Source organism: Lithobates pipiens, unplaced genomic scaffold (genome assembly GCF_037356315.1).
Source record: "Lithobates pipiens isolate NorthernLeopardFrog02 unplaced genomic scaffold, aLitPip1_a1.2 Scaffold_13, whole genome shotgun sequence".
NCBI classification, from domain to species: Eukaryota; Metazoa; Chordata; class Amphibia; order Anura; family Ranidae; genus Lithobates; species Lithobates pipiens.
The window spans coordinates 75,795,821-75,813,689 of NW_027507718.1; the positions used below are offsets into that span (position 1 = coordinate 75,795,821).

A 17,869-nucleotide genomic window follows, 5' to 3' on the forward strand; every position below is an offset into this window, starting at 1 on the left:
ATTATGTGCCACTTTGTGTTGGTCTATCACATAAAATTCCAATAAAATACATTTTCATTTTTGGTTGTAACATGACAAAATTTGGAAAATTTCAAGGGGTAAAAATACTTTTTCAAGGCACTGTATGTCAATCTAAGCATTTTGAAGGTTAAACAGTACAACTATAATGTGTAATATTCACGACAACCAATCAGAATTTTTAACTGTGGGCTTTCTGGTAAACTGAAAGCTGATTTAGACGGCTTTCACACCAAGCCGCCCATAGCGTCGGCAGTAAAACGCCGCTATTTTTAGCGGCGTTTTACTGTCGGATTGGCAGCGCATTGCGTCTGATAGCGGGGTGCTTTTACTCCTGCTAGCGGGCGAGAAAGGGTTAAAACTGCCCGCAATACGCCGCAATAGCAGCGTTTTGCCGGCGGTATTGCAGCGCTGCCCCATTGATTTCAATAGGGAGCAGCGGTGGAGGAGCGGTAAACACACCGCTCCTTCACCGCTGCAAAGAAGCTGCTGGCAGGACTTTTCCTGACGTCCTGCCAGCGCACCACTACACTAGTACTACTGGAGACAACGGCAGCAGTTTAAGGGCGGATTGCAGGCGCTATTTCTAATGCTATAGCACCCGCAAAACGCCCTCGGTGTGAAAGGGGTCTTAATGACTGTTTACTGTTCTGTCCATTTTAAGAATAAACCCTCTCTCTGTAGTAAAAGAAAACTCCATCAACTTCTACAAGCTTATAGTTTTTGGACATACTGATGTTGATTTACTGAAGGCAAACAGACTGTTCACTTCACAAGGGAATTTCCCCCATAGGTTAGTGAATGAGGTGAAGCTCTGCTGACTCTCATCATCCAATCAGGTTCAAGCAAAAATGTTTTTTTTTTTTTTTTCTTTACACACGATTGGGCATTCTTTGCAAAGTGAAACTGCAACCCATTTACTAAGTCCTGGGGAAAATTCTCTTGTACAGAGTAAAGTCTATTGGATTTAGTAAATCAATCCATATAGGACAGCAAATAGAAAGGTGTTTAGGAGGGACGGACCTCATCACTTGATAACAATAAATCTAGCTAATAGATTTCATATTGTTAAGCATAATTTTAGGAGGTATGTTAAATAAGTTGATTCACCCTGTAACAGTCAATGTCTTTGTTTAAGTAGAATTTAAAATGTATGGCAATTCCAATGTGTGTGTTGAAAAAAAAAAAAAAAAAAAAACCTTCCAAAGACAGTGCTGTTCCTCTGGGAGAATATTTATTTCCTATTCCCTATTGTTTTCTGCTGGTTGATAAGATAAAGCAGAGATATATTTCTCTTTTCAGGAATTACATTGGAGATTGTTTAATATGCACTATACAATAATTGTGCATGCTGGTTAAAAATAAATAACAAAGAGACAGATTATTTGGAAATAATTAGAATTTTTGAATTAGAATTAGTTTCACCTGTGTTTCACCTATGCAGGTTAAATCAACAGGTTACTTTGATATTTCCCCTAGCAGTACAGACTTACCTTTCTTTTGCCATTTGCAACTCTTTGCAAAAAGAAAATCTCAGTGCAGGAGTAATGATGGATAACTGTCAATATTCTGTAGTTTATTCAGAACATTTAAAGATACCTTCTAATTAATGATTTTAATTACCGTACTGCCTTTTTCACATGGTGTTATACTGTCACAAAGTCTTTAGTTGCAAAAGGGTTTTCCATTTGTTTTATGAAGTGATGAAAATTTTTTTTTTTTGACTTACAGTTAATAAAAAGGTATTTAGACTTTGTTGTATATTGATGATGTCAAGAGTTTTAGAGTTCTATTAAAAACACTAAAGTGCTTTTTGTTTTGAAGTAAATCCAAAGCATATCACTAGTTGTTTTGCCTCTTTTTATAAAGCTGTAAAACTGCATGCATAAAAATCAAACCTGATCGTAATAAATGTTGCCATATAGTATGGGCAATAAACATAGAAGTTATTGTAAGATGAATTCCCATTCTAATCCATTGTTTAATATATGTATAAAAAGTAATGTATTGTTGCTTCTGCTGTAATGTTCCAGGAGCAGTGGCACAGTTATGGCATAGGTTTAATGTAAAGTGGATTAAAAGTGTACATTGGCAGCACATAAATATACCAAAAAAGAATATATCATAATATCATAAGAAATTCCTCCTGAGGAGGTTTGTTTTTGACAAAACATGTCAGGGTGCAGCTAGTGCACCAATAAACAAAAATAGAAAATGCGCTGGTGTGACTAGTGATAATAAACACAGCTGTTGGCAACCAATAGTAAGACAAACTAAATAAACACATGTAGCATATATGTTGCCGCACTAATATAGTGAAAACAAAAGTCCATATCAAAATTAAATCTGGCAAAGGTGAATAGAGTATATGAAATAGTCCAAATCCAATATCCATCTTGAGGAAGACACCACTAATATTGTGCAGAGTACTCCATAATTGTAGTCACCATTTGAGGCATCACCATTGTAAGAAATGCATTCTTACTAGACTCAGCCAATGAGGAGGAAGCTGAAGTTCTCCTGCACAACGCTGGATCAAGATGGGGCTCAGTTAAGTGTACGGGGGGGGGGGGGGGGGGTTGCTGCACACAGATGTTTTTTACCATAGTATGCATGAAGTTCAAAAATCTTGAGCCTTTACAACTACTTAAAAAATAGTCAATGTTGATTGAAAGAGTGAAGTTCTGCTTTATGTTATACTTGATGATTGGGCAGTGCAAGGACACAAAAAACACTGTTACTTTTTTCTCCTATCAGTATGTCTTTGTCAGAAACCAAGAATCAGACCGAAACAGAAGTACAGTTAAATCACACTTGTTTAATAATAACAGTAAATGGAATAAACATAGCCAACGATCAGTAACCAATGGATCGTCAGACAAGCCAGAAAGTCAGGAAGCCAGAGATCAGTAGTAGTAGTGGAACAGCAAGAAGGATCTGGAGCCAGAAGGAATGTCAGAAGAGCAAGTCTTTAAAAGGAGATACACAGAAGATAGTCTCTGTGATATTGACCAAGGTGAAGGCAGAGATCATCTGGGTTGGATGGCTTAAGTAGGCAGGACTGACGAGCAGAATATCATCAACAAGTGAGTCACTGTGGAGAGATAGGAGCTGGCAATTAGCCGATACCTGACCAGCTCACAAGAAGGAAGGGCTGAGCCCAGCCCTGACAGTACCCCCTCCTAAATGACCCCTCCCATGTATGTCCGAGGATGAGTACCAATGCACCAGGTACTGTATGCACCCACGGAATCTAAGGGAGTTAAAAATTAACTGTACTTCATACTCCTTGTGGTTCTCAATCTGTACAGGGTGGGGACATGGCACAGAGGTGGTAAAGCGGTTGCAGACCAAAGGTTTTAATAAGGAGACATGAAATATATTCGAGATACGCATATTAGAAGGAAGGGCTAATGTGTAAGCCACTGGGTTAATCCTTCCAAGAATACACAGAGGTGCGAATTTCAGAGAGGGAACTCGAAGTCGGAGGTTGCGAGATGACAGCCAGACCCTGTCCCCAACCTGATAGGAAGGCGCAGCCAGGTGTCTGCGGTCAGCATGGAGTCTGTACCGATCATTAGCATGTCTCAAAGCCTCCTGGACTTGTGCCCAAGTCGAATGAAGACAACGGAGATGTTCCTCCAATGCAGGAATACTCTGCAGAACAAATGAGTCAGGCAACATGGAAGGTTGGAAACCATAGTTCACCATAAATGGGGACAATCGGGAAGCAGACTTCAATGCACTATTGTGAGCAAACTCCGCCCATGGTAAGAGGTCTGACCAGTTGTTATGATGGTCAGAAATATAGCACCGTAGGAATTGCTCCAAGGACTGATTGGCTCTTTCTGCAGCCCCATTAGACTGTGGGTGATACGCAGAGGAGAAAGCAAGCTGAATTCCCAACTGTGCACAGAACCGGGAAACAAACTGACTACCCCTGTCCGAGACAATCATCTTGGGTAGCTCATGTAAGCGAAAGATCTCCCGAGCAAAAATGGAAGCCAGATCCTTAGAAGTGGGCAACTTCTTAAGTGGAATGCAATGAGCCATTTTCCAGAACCAGTCAACCACCATAAGGATAACTGTGTTGCCCTGGGAGTTGAATAACTGCACAATTAAATCCATAGAGAGGGGGGTCCAGGGCCTCTGTCCATTGGGTATAGGTTTTAGAAGGCCCACTGGAAGGTGTCGTGGAGTCTTACGCTGAGCACACACGGAACAGGCAGCTACAAAGGAGGTTACATCAGCACATAGACTAGGCCACCAGAATTTCTGGAAAATGTCCCAAAAGAGTTGATTCTTCCCAGGATGGCCAGCAGCCTTGGGAGAATAGTAAGTCTGGAACATGGGACAAAGCAGTGGTCACAAGGTTTCTCAGGAGAAGCAATGACCTAAGCAGCAAGATTGTCACCCAAAGGAGAAGTGAGACTGGTGCGAACCATAACCAGAATATAATCAAGAGGAATCACAGGAAATGGAACTGGCTCCATTTTGGAAGGCCCTTACATTCTTAGTACCGGGTAAGAATGAGACAATGTACTTGAAAATTGACAAGAAAAGAGTCCATCTTGCCCTTCTGGAGCAAGGCATTTAGCCTCAGACAAGAATGTGAGATTCTTATGGGGAAAAATAAATTGCGCTAGCCAAAAAACAAACAAAAATTGTAGAATTAATCTATAAAGAAGGCAGCAGAAATAAGTGGGATACACACACCTAACAGCAATAAGGAAGTATAAAAAACTGCGCCAACATACAAAAAATATTGTATACACCAACTTCCCAAATAAAGAAAATTTGTAATAAATTAATAAATAATTGGTATACTTCAAAACTTATAACAAAATAGTGACAGTCAATATGAATCCATAATTAATGAGTTCATGAAAAAAAGTCCATAGATGGTCAACCCTTGCGATCCTATATAAAAACACCACGGTGGTTGCACACACTTGAAACTGCGCACACGTGCCCGTCACCTTATAGTGAGTGCGCTTACCAGATTAAAGCTAATGAGAGCGTGGTAAATATATCCTTAGTCGCCACAGGGTACTCCTCCTCTTAATGGATCAGCACACCATAATTATGAGCAGTATTCATATGCACACATCTTATTCAATGGTCCCACAGATTGCATTCACATTATTACAACCAGGAGCGGTGCAGCCACCATGGTGTTTTTATATAGGATCGCAAGGGTTGACCATCTATGGACTTTTTTTCATGAACTCACTAATTATGGATTCATATTGACTGTCACTATTTTGAGATTCTTATGGTCTGTAAGAATGAGAACCGGCACAGTGGTACCTTCGAGGAGATGACTCCATTCTTATAGGGCTAAAACGATCGCTAACAGCTCTCTGTCACCAATCTCGTAATTGCACTCCGCAGGTGACAATTTCTTTGAAAAGTAGCCACAAGGATTAATAGCGCACTCAGAGGTAGGACATTGAGACAGGGCACCAACTCCAGTCTCAGAAGCATCAACCTCAAGGATAAAAGGTAACATAGGTTCAGGATGTGCCAACACAGGAGCAGAAACAAAGGCAGCCTTGAGACTCTCAAAGGCGTTAATGGACTCCAGAGACCTACTCTGTGGCTTACCATTCTTTCTGGTCATATCAGTCAGACATATCAGTCATATCAGACCAGAGATGAGAAGTTACGAATAAAATGCCGATAATAGTTGGGAAAGCCCAGGAAACGCTGCATAGGACGTAAACCCATTGGTCGGGGCCATTGTAGGACTGCTGAAAGTTTCACTGGGTCCATCGAAAAACCAGCAATGGAAATTACATAACCCAGGAATTTAACTTGTTCACGATCAAATTCGCACTTCTCCAATTTACAATAGAGATTGTTCTCTCTTAGTTTCTGAAGCATACAACATATATCTGTGTGGTGGCTCTCCAGGGACTTGGAAAATATGAGGATATCATCAAAATAAACCACCACACATAACTGCAACAAATCTCGGAGGACATCGTTAATAAATTCCTGGAAAACTCCCAGGGCGTTACAAAGGTCAAAAGGCCTTTACGAGGTACGAGGAAAAACCGAGGCAGTAAAATAACTCTGTAATCAACGGAATTGAATAGGCATTCCTAATCATGAAACGATTGAGACCCCTATAATCAATACAAGGTCTCAGTTCACCACTCTTCTTCTTCACAAAGAAGAAACCATCACCAGCAGGAGACAAGGATTTGTGGATGAAACCTCGAGAAAGTGTGTCTGCAACATACTCCTCCATGGCCTTATCCTCCAAGACCGACAAAGGGTAAACCTGGCCACGAGGGGGTATGGCACTAGGTTGAGGATCAATTGCGCAATCATACGACCGGTGTGGAGACAAACTACCAGCTTGACCTTTGTCAAAGACATCGCTAAAATCGCGGTACTTCTCTGGCAGGTAGGAGAGTGAAGAGGTGCACAGGACCTTGGCTACTTTCTGGAAGCATATCTTACTGCATTGTGGCACACAGGAGAGAACCTCAGCACGGAGCCAATCGAAATAGGGGTTGTGCCTCTGTAACTGAAGGAACTCTCACATACTCCAAAACCACAAGATGTGGTTTAAAGCTAGTGGTTACTAGGAAGGACTACCACAGTTTAGCTCATAAATCAATTTATCATATCATATTACAATCAATTACAAAATCAGGCTACCTCATTTCTGCACAACGTTAAAAAACTACAACTTTTTCAATAGGAAACACTCACACCTGTCTGGTCTTTTATATTTGCTAGGAAATGAATGCACAATTCTTTATAGAAAATCAATAAACGTATATTTTCTTCTTACAAGCAAACAGATTTGGAGATATTTTTATTTCTAATCAATATATATGTACATCTGTTAGAATGTCTTTCACTACTAACATTTGTGCAGCACTATATGTGAAACTCTAAGGTTGCATCTACTGTATTCTCCAAATATTTGGCTATTCTACTGTATTTTCTGAATCAGCAGATTATTCTTACTGAACTAAAGGAAAACAGATGTTTTTAACCAGCCTGATTTAAAGAACTTTACCAAAAGAAATATTGTGCTACTGGAACTAGCAAGCAATCAAATTCAATTTCATGTCCTAGCCTGGAAAAGAAAAGTGACAGCAGGATCTGATTGGTTTCTTTAGGCAAGACCTACACTCTTCTCATTCTTCAGTTTTTATATATTATACTATAATGGGCTTTTAGCATATTGATTTTATTTGTATGATTTTTAAATGAGCTTTAGCTCATGGGCAAATTTCACAAGCAGGCATTGGTGACAATCATTTATTTTCAACGTTTAAACATTGTTAGATATACTCAATTTAACACCTGACACTAGCACCTTTTTCATTTTTTTAAAGTATTTTTAGTTTTGTGAGAAGGGTGCGAAATTCTGTATTGGTGTCTGTGTAACTGCTGGTGAGACGTCTCCCCACTTCTTGTCCTCCTTATCACTTTGAAAAAAAAATCTCAAACAGTGGGAAGAGTTAGAACCTCTTTTATGTTTTATTGGTGTCTGTTTCCAAAGTGGGGAGACTTTTTTTTTTAAGACGTCAACCTTTGTGTTAAGAGTGTGACACTGTTACTGGGACAGAAGTTGAACAGAAATGTCAGTTTCTGAATCCTTTAGTAAGCTAAAAAAATAAGAGGGGTATTTATAGAAAATATAAGAAAAATCATGACCATATGGTCTACCAATGGTTTATCATAATTTTGAGATTTTGCTAATAATCACACTACAGCTATAACTTGGTATGATCTGTCCCCTTCTATTTTACTGTATTTTCCTTCACAGTGCTTAGTTACCCATTCAGTCCTATTCATTATATATCGCTCTCATAAACCCTGAGTTTTTCCTTGCAGCTATCTGACAGAATCATGTGATTACAAGGTGCTAATCTCCACAAAATGTTCTGTTTTAGAACGCCAAATGTAAATGAATGCATAAATCAAACAGCTGCCATTAGCAGATACACTAAAATTAAGTTTCATTCAGTGCCAAAGGGCAGTTTTCAGGGAGAAAATCAACAGTCACCACCTTCCTCCCTCCTGTCATTTGGCTAATTTTACGACTGAATTCAGTAGGACAGATCTGCCTAGTGAAAGTCCATTTAATCATGATTTTTTTTTTCCTCTGCAAGTAATGATGTTAAAAAAGTAAACACAGAATCGTTTTCAGCAAAATATTGTCACCAAGCAGCACTCTGATGAAGTGCCGTACCGGGCTAACTTCCATATGGTGTGCAGCCCCCTGAGGGTTAGAATTTCCTGTTTCTACAAGTCATTTCCTTCCTGCTTGAAATTTGGCAGAAAAGGTAACACTAGCGTCAAGTATTTGGAGAAAAAGTTTTTTGTCTTTTCAAGTTTTGGTTTGTCCTCCTGCATTTTACTTTTATGAAATGGGTACTACAGAGTGCTGAATGAATAGTTTCTTGTTACTGCAGTTATAATTACATAATCACTTCCACCAGCATTAATAAGGTAGGAGTATCTCATGACTTGTGTCATACTGAGCGTTTCTCTTTTAAATTCATGCTGAAAATTTAAAAAAATTCCGGTTTTGTTACTGATATAGTTGCCACCCATCAACATGTTTACTTACGAACTAGTGTAAAAAAATAAATAAATTAAAGTGCAATGAGCTGATTCAGGGGTAGTAGAGGCACACACACTTCAGACACTGTGGTGAAAAGGGCTCAGCTTAGGTGGGAGATTCCTCTGCCTCTGCAAGGCCGATCTGTCACTATACACATAAGATCCTTTCTCTGTGTAATTAAAGGACAACGTTACTTTATCAGAAGCTCCTAACAAACACAATTTAGAGGACAGCTGTCACATGAACAGCACAGCTCTGTTGACTACTCTGGGGGGGAGCTTATCTTCCACTAATCTACACTGCTACGTTGTCAATGAGAAACCTCCATCGTGTTCTTCATTTATTATAAATAAAAACTACAATTGTAGCCTAGCTTCATAATTAGTGTTCTGTGTGAACTGTAAACCTATTCAAAATAAATACAAGTTTAATCCCTTGTTACTCAAACGGCTTTTTATTAACTCTTTCATCACCGTCTTCCTTTAGCATCATTTTATATGACGTCCTCCCCTTTGCAAGCTCCCCAGTATCAATGAGACTCGGGTGATCACAGAGTGAGGGGTTGATCCTGGCCCCTTACCACATGATCAGCTGTCAACCAATGATAGCTGATCACGTGATGTAAACAGAAGATTGGTAATCGCTAACAGTGTGAGGAGAAAAAAAAGCCCATCACGGCATCTGTGAAAGGGGCATCGGTCCCGAAGAGGAAGAGGCGCAGCCACCTCACCTGTGCCCACCAGTGCCGGCTGCCAGTGCAACCTGCCAGTGCCCACCAGTGCATCTCAGTGCCACCAATCAATGCCACCTATCAATACCCACCAGTGCCACCTATCAATGCCCACCAGTGGTGCCAATCAGTGCGTCATCCATGCTACCTAGCAGTGCTGCCTATCAGTGTCACCTACCAGTGCCCTCACTGCCATCCATCAGTGCCACCTATCAGTGTCCTTCAGTGCCACCTCATCAGTGCCCATCAGTGCCACCTAGTAGTGCCCATCAGTGACATCTTATCAGTGCCATCAGTGCAGCTTATCGGTGCCCATCAGTGCAGCCTATCAGTATCCATCAGTGCAGCCTCATCGGTGTACATCAATGAAGGAGAAAAATTACCTGTTTGCAAAATGTTATAACAAAATATAAAACTGTTTTGTTTTGTTTTTTCAAAATTTTTACTTTTTTTTTCATTTTTTTAACAAAAAATTAAAAACCCAGTGGTGATCAAATACCACCAAAAGAAAGCTCTACTTGTGGGAAAAAATTTGGGTACAGTGTTGCATGTCCAGTCGTGTGTACGCAGCATAAGTCATCCACCTTACAAACTGCTCAGCATCTGCTACCACTCTCTGCCAATCCCGTACTTGCCAACAGTCCAGATTTTCCCAGGACATGGTATTCAGACCTAAATCCCGGTCTTACCGCGGGAAAATTCATGGAAAATTGGCTTTGTCCCTGTGTTCTGTGATGAATCGCCAGAGCCACTGCTAGAGATCTGGGGTAATCGCCATTTTTGTGAAGAGCAGCTCTTCTTGAGGCCGAGGCAGGGAAGAAACAAGAGGCGGAGCCTGGGTTGTGGGCCAGGCCGCAGGGCGGGGGGTTGGCGGCAGCTCTATTGGCAGCCGCTTTCATTGCCACCTGGGCTCCACCTCTTGTTTGTTCCCCTCTGCCTCCACGAGAGCTGCTCTTAGCAAAAATGGTGGCAGAGACAATATCACCAGTGCCGACCCCGGACCCCTAGCGACATCTCTGGTGATACAGCAGCATGGATGGCTCAGAATCTGGTGGCAAGCTGCATCTTGGTTACAAGTGAGCGCTGCATCTCTGGTGGCAAATAACAAGATGCATCTGGTGACAAGTGAGCACTGCATCTCTGGTGACAAGTAGCAAGTTGCATCTGGTGACAAGTAAGTACTGCATTTCTGGTGGCAAGTAGCTAGCTGCATCTGGTGATAAGTGAGCGCTACATCTCTGGTGGGAAGTAGCTAGCTGCATCTGGTGACAAGTGAGTGATGCATCTCTGGCGGCAAGTAGCAAGCTGCATCTGGTGACAAGTGAGCGCTGCATCTCAGCTGACAAGTAGCAAGCTGCATCTGGTAACAAGTGAGTGCTGCATCTCTGGTGACAAGTAGCTAGCTGCATCTGGTGACAAGTAGCAAGCTGAATCTCTGGTGGCAAGTAGCAAGCTGCATCTATTGACGAGTGAGCGCTGCATCGCAGCTGACAAGTAGCAAGCCGCATCTGGTAACAAGTGAGCGCTGCATCTCTGGTGACAAGTAGCAAGCTGCATCTGGGGACAAGTAGCAAGCTGAATCTCTGGTAAGTAGCAAGCTGCATCTGGTGACAAGTGAGCACTGCATCTCTGGTGGCAAGTAGCAAGCTGCATCTAGTGACAAGTGAGCACTGCATCTCTGGTGGCAAGTAGCTAGTTGCATCTGGTGACAAGTGAGTGCTGCATCTCTGGTAGCAAGTAGCAAGCTGCATCTGGTGACATGTGAGCACTGCATCTCTGGTGGCAAGTAGCAAGCTGCATCTGGTGACAAGTGAGTGCTGCATCTCTGGTAGCAAGTAGCAAGCTGCATCTGGTGACATGTGAGCGCTGCATCTCTGGAGGCAAGTAGCAAGCTGCATCTGGTGATAAGTGAGCACTGCATCTTTGGTGGCAAGTAGCAAGCTACATCTGGTGATAAGTGAGCGCTGCATCTCTGGTGGCAAGTAGCAAGCTGCATCTAGTGACAAGTGAGCACTGCATCTCTGGTGGCAAGTAGCTAGTTGCATCTGGTGACAAGTGAGTGCTGCATCTCTGGTAGCAAGTAGCAAGCTGCATCTGGTGACATGTGAGCACTGCATCTCTGGTGGCAAGTAGCAAGCTGCAAATGGTGACAAGTGAGTGCTGCATCCCTGGTAGCAAGTAGCAAGCTGCATCTGGTGACATGTGAGCGCTGCATCTTTGGTGGCAAGTAGCAAGCTGCATCTGGTAACAAGTGAGCACTGCATCTCTGGTGGCAAGTAGCAAGCTACATCTGGTGATAAGTGAGCGCTGCATCTCTGGTGGCAAGTAGCAAGCTGCATCTGGTGACAAGTGAACAATGCATCTCTGGTGGCAAGTAGCAAGCTGCATCTAGTGACAAGTGAGCACTGCATCTCTGGTGGCAAGTAGCTAGTTGAATCTGGTGACAAGTGAGTGCTGCATCTCTGGTAGCAAGTAGCAAGCTGCATCTGGTGACAAGTGAGTGCTGCATCTCTGGTAGCAAGTAGCAAGCTGCATCTGGTGACATGTGAGCACTGCATCTCTGGAGGCAAGTAGCAAGCTACATCTGGTGATAAGTGAGCGCTGCATCTCTGGTGGCAAGTAGCAAGCTGCATCTAGTGACAAGTGAGCACTGCATCTCTGGTGGCAAGTAGCTAGTTGCATCTGGTGACAAGTGAGTGCTGCATCTCTGGTAGCAAGTAGCAAGCTGCATCTGGTGACATGTGAGCGCTGCATCTCTGGTGGCAAGTAGCAAGCTGCAAATGGTGACAAGTGAGTGCTGCATCTCTGGTAGCAAGTAGCAAGCTGCATCTGGTGACATGTGAGCGCTGCATCTCTGGTGGCAAATAGCAAGCTGCATCTGGTGACATGTGAGCGCTGCATCTCTGGTGGCAAGTAGCAAGCTGCATCTGGTGACAAGTGAGCACTGCATCTCTGGTGGCAAGTAGCAAGCTACATCTGGTGATAAGTGAGCGCTGCATCTCTGGTGGCAAGTAGCAAGCTGCATCTGGTGACAAGTGAACAATGCATTTCTGGTGGCAAGCAGCAAGCTGCATCTGGTGACAAGTCAGCACTGCATTTCTGGTGGCAAGTAGCTAGCTGCATCTGGTGATAAGTGAGTGCTGCATCTCTGGTAGCAAGTAGCAAGCTGCATCTGGTGACATGTGAGCACTGCATCTCTGGTGGCAAGTAGCAAGCTGCATCTGGTGACAAGTGAGTGCTGCATCTCTGGTGGCAAGTAGCTAGCTGCATCTGGTGACAAGTGAGTGCCGCATCTCTGGTGACAAGTAGCAAGCTGCATCTGGTGACAAGTGAGTGCTGCATCTCTGGTGGCAAGTAGCAAGCTGCATCTGGTGACAAGTGAGCACTGCTTCTCTGGTGACAAGTGAGCAAGTTGCATCTTTCTTTCTCTCCCTCTCATTCTCCCTTCACCCCTCTCCTTCCATCCCTCTTTTATCTAAAACTCTAACCATGCTGCTTTTAAGCCACACCCAATATTTAGTATAAACCATGCCAATTTTGCAGCAGCGAGCTTTGCACACCGCATTTACCCCCCCCCCCCCACTATGTCATGCCTACAAACATATGCCCCCCCCCCCCCAATTATAATAAGGCCCTGCCTACAGACAAAAAGGTGTTTCTATACATTTTTTTTTACAATGTTGCCAACTATGCAATTCCTCCACTGGCTTCCCACCCTCTCACTGCCTTCTCAACCATCAAATTAAATTCAAGATGCTAACTTTCCAAGCCATCCACAACTGGGCCCCCAGCTACATCACTAACCTAGTCTCAAAATACCAACCAAAGCTTTCTCTTCATTCCTCTCAAGACCTCCTGCTCTCTAGCTCTCCTGTCACCTCATCCCACGCTTGGCTCCAGGACTTCTCCAGAGCCTATCCCATCCTCTGGAACTCTCTACCCCAATCTATCCAACTGTCTCCTACTCTGTTCCCTTTCAGACAATCCCTAAAAACTCATCTCAGAAGGTGGTGGGAACTTTGTTTTAAAAAGTTGTAGCTTGAAAGGTGTTTTGCAGTTTAAAAATGAACAGCTTATTGTAATTATACAGTATAATCACTTCATAAGTAAGGAAGTAAGTTATAGTAAGGAACTAGGGTAAATATTTTTTTTCCACATATGCAAGGTCAATACTATTTTATATATTGTTTGAACAAATCAATATCACGGCTGATGGTTTTCTGTGTATATGCTTTCAAGACAGAAAGTTTTCATTTAAAAAAAAGCTCTACACTACAGAGTTTCACATGAATTGCTATTCCGTAAATAATATTCAATTAAGATGAAAAAAAAGAAAATATCTATAAGCTGCCAGTAGTAATCAATTACACTTTAACTGCCATATTTTGCCATTTCCAGTTTGAAACTTAAATCTGCTGCTATCACCTATACCAGTAATGGCGAACCTTGGCACCCCAGATGCTCCCCATGATGCTCAACTACACTGCAGAGTGCATGAGCATCATAGGAAATGTAGTTCCAAAACATCTGGGGTGCCAAGGTCACTATTGTATTTTGTTTTGCTAACATTTTTATAGAATGTTTCTGTAATTGTCATTCTTGAGAACGCAGATGGTTTGCCACTCACAAATTAGTCTTCTTTAATTGGCAATGTTAGTAAGGGATGATTTTCAAAGTTATTAAAGGTAAATTTACTTACACAAGTGATCAGGTCCTTTAAGCACCAGTCGTATATGCCTACTGCCATATGGAATAACAACCACTGTATCATCCACTAGAAATAAAAAAATCAGACGTTTTAGAATAAAATATGTTATTATAATCACCAAAAAATATGAAACCTCTGTTCAATTAACCAATAAAAAAAAACACTCCTTCCCAATATTTATGATATAATGATATATATATATATATATATATATATATATATATATATATATATATTATATATATTATGTGTTGTCTGCTGCCCACATTGTCATGTCATGTGATCCCATACCAAACAGTAAATAAACATACAAAGAGTGCCGCACAATCACCTTACAACTGTACATCGCCCATTATACACAATTATTGCACAAACCAAATTTTGGGAAGAAAATAAACCACATGCAGGAAAATATATGTGATACCACCTTCATTAAAACTGTGCTTTATTAACCACTAAACACTCACATAGATTAGTGCACTTTAAAATCTGGTGCACTACAGTGTAAAAACATATATATGTGTATATGTGAATTAAGATTGACAGCTGATTATATTAACTGATGCCTCCAGCTCTGGGCATGCATGATGACGTAATAGGCTCTGTTCCTACGCGTTTTGTCATACGCCTTGGGACTTTGCAAAGGGAATTAAGTCACATGATCTATGACAAAAACGCATAGGGGCAGAGCTTATAATATCATTAGTCATACCAGGAAATGGAGACCATACCAGGTTAATCAGCTGAAAATCTGAATTTTTCTGAATCACATACTGCAGCTTTCTTCTGAGAGGAGGTGGATGCTCTCAGTCAGTGGTCAAGATCCTGAGTCAGCACTGTGATAAGTCCTGACACCTGGGTGAAATCATATAAAGCTTAAAGGGGAAGGTGCATACTGACCTATTTTTCCATATAGCTACAATCATTAACAGTGAGCATACACGGTGCAAGGTGGCAGAGCATAGAAGAGGCACAAACATTGTGCAAAAGCATTTTTTTGCACTTGCTCTGCATTGACATTTGTTCAGATTAAAAATATGTTGAACTGTTTAAAGTTTCCTTACATGTTGGATCACTGTTATTTATAAAGAAATGCACCCTTCTATATTGCAAAACTCAGGCAAACTAAAGGCACTCACATGTATGAGCTCTAAAATTGTATTAAACCCATATAAAAATCTTTCCTTCTTTACCCTTGTGCTTTGAGGCATTCGGGCTCATTAGAGGCACTCATATATATGAGCTTTAAAACAGTTTCCACCTATGTGAAATAAGAAGAAGCCCTATGATGTCACTGGGCTTTGACAGGTGGAAAAAGAAAAGCACCATGTGGAGGAATCTGAGGTTGGAATACCACAGGTCACAGTCTAAAAACTAGAGCTACAGAACAACTAAGTACATTTTTATAAATAGCCTATCTCTATGGTCCTTCACTTGCAAAAATATTAGTTGTTGAGTTGAGATTTTCTGAGCTTGGGACATCAAAAACCAAATTGGCAGCTTCCTTAGCCTAGCTTAAATTAGCTGCTGATAAAAGATGACAAAATTTAGCAGACTAATTTAAAAATGTAGTTTTATGTGTCAAAAAGCAACTAATTTCAGAAATTATTTATCTACAGTGCTGAATAATAACAGTCATAAAAAAAAGGATGTTCAAATGCAAAGAATGACTAGAAGTGTCTCCAATAATAACAGTGTTTAACTTTCAAATTAACCTTCGCACTTACATGCCTCTCACCCAGGATTGTTTATGTGATGATGCTACATACTGGCATTTCCTAGTATTGGTCCTGTACTGGCTAATGATATGCAGAATGTCAGTAGTTTGCTGGATACCCGGACAGAGAGGACATAAGGGTCATCATGATTCCTGATGGCTGCCTGGTTAGAGTCAGCAACTAAACACCAATTTTTTTTGGGGGGGAGGGGGTCAGCCTGCTACTGGCGACCAATTCTGGTGGGCCAGGGGATTAATGTTCCAGCCAGACACTAACCACATATGCTGGGTGGGGGCAAGGATGTTGGTGGTCTGCCTTTGTTCCAATGCTGAAATTGCTGGTTGCTCTGTAGTCAAAGCATATTGTGTGTGTACAAGGTTCTGTAGGTTATGTGTGCTTACTCAGGTTTTATTAATTCCGGGCCTGTGAGTAGGCAAGTACCTGCACTTAGTCTCTGCCAAAAAAAAAGGAAAGCAGAAAAAGAAAGCTCTTTAATAAATTCAAAAGGCTGTTTTTGAAATGACAGAATCTATTTGAGGTCCCATGGAGTAGCAGGCCGACAAGCAGGTGGAACTATGTGTCTAACACCCTGTACAAGGGTTTTTCACTAGGGAATGAGATTCTTTGGAAATTAATCACAAGTGCTGAGATCTGGCCTTTGATGGTACTGAAAGCCAAATGCAGGTTCAGAACAGACAGGAAGAAGGCCAGGATGGATACCACAGAGTACTTCCTGGGATGGGATTTCCTTCCATGTAGCATTTGAAGTATGCCTTCCAGGTGAAGACCTTGGGAGTGATGCATATCCTAGATTATTGGAGCAAAGAAATAACAGAATGAATTAGGCCCCTATTAATTAGGTCCGGTCTTTAATAACCTTGCTGTAAATGGCAACGCCTGTGAAGCAGGGTGGTAAAATAGGCCATGTTTCACACTAGATTGCTGCACAGATCTGGAAAAAATACAAAGTTAACAAACATATCTCCTGTATTATGACAGTATTTGCTTATCACAGAGTTCCTCTTTAAGCACATTATTGTAATCAAGACAGAGTTTGGACGGTGCTGGCGGGGGGACTGCCAAAGAGGAGATAAAGGACTGCTCTGTGAAATATGATTACACAGAACAGGTAAATATGACTTTTTTTTACTGTAGCCCAAAAAAGTATTTAAAGTCACTTTAAAGTGATTGTAAAGTTTTAATCTTTTTCATTAAAATAATAAATGTGTCATATTTACCTGCTTTGTGCAATGTTTGCGCATCTTTTCAGACACACAGCCCTGCTCGGTCCCTCCCCCGCTCTCTGCTCACAGGTTTTTACTAACAGCAGCAGGGGCCAATGGCTGCCACTGCTGTCAGCCAAGGTTTTGAGACAGGGAAGAGGGGTGAAGAGCTGCTGCAGATGTGCACAGTGCTAAATCAAGATTTGACTCAGGTGAGTATTTAGGGGGTGAATTTTACTATTATTAGGTTTTGTACCTTGAGGCAGTAGCAAGCAGGTGGTGTCCTTGCACTATGGCTTTAGGAAGTAGAGAGCAGGCAATAGCTTAGCTCCGTACATTCAGGCAGTAGTAAGTAGGTATTGGTCTCTTACTATATGTTTAGGCAAATTAGTGCAGGTAAAATTCTAGCTCTGCAGATTAAGGCACTCAGAAGCAGGTAACGACCTTGCTCTGTACATTAAGGCAGTGCACATGACTGCAATTAGATGTACTTCTTGTTCCAATCAAATTAAGTGAGGTGGGAAAAGGTAAGTTTTGAGAACTCTGAGGGGAGGCAGAAAACACAGTAAGGAACAATTTTATGAAAAATAGACTACAGGGCCATTAAATTGTGGATGTGGATGGATTATTTAATGGTCACTTTAATGGCCTTTTAACAACTGTACCCACCAGGGTCATGCCCTATGTATTCCAGACCCTCAGACATTTCTAGCACAATCCCCTTCATTACTCTGATCACCCCACCATCATCTTCTAGCAGAACTTTTATTTTATCCATCCACCTCCCCAGAACCCTGCTCTGCTCTTTTTCTATGTGTCCTCCTGACTTGCCCCCTCACCTCACATGCCCAGCTACAATGTTTTCTTCTGGCTGTG

The 17,869-nt window shown here is 41.7% G+C and overlaps 1 protein-coding gene across 3 annotated transcripts in view; it reads right to left on the reverse strand.

Moving 5' to 3' along the window:
* ADAMTSL1 (ADAMTS like 1) overlaps positions 1-17,869 on the reverse strand; it is a 1,178,053-nt gene that overhangs the window by 226,748 nt on the left and 933,436 nt on the right. For all 3 annotated transcript variants that reach the window (XM_077475229.1, XM_077475230.1, XM_077475231.1), the window contains one exon: positions 14,044-14,118. In XM_077475229.1, the coding sequence (XP_077331355.1) occupies positions 14,044-14,118 (75 nt within the window). The remainder of the gene's footprint in view (positions 1-14,043; positions 14,119-17,869) is intronic.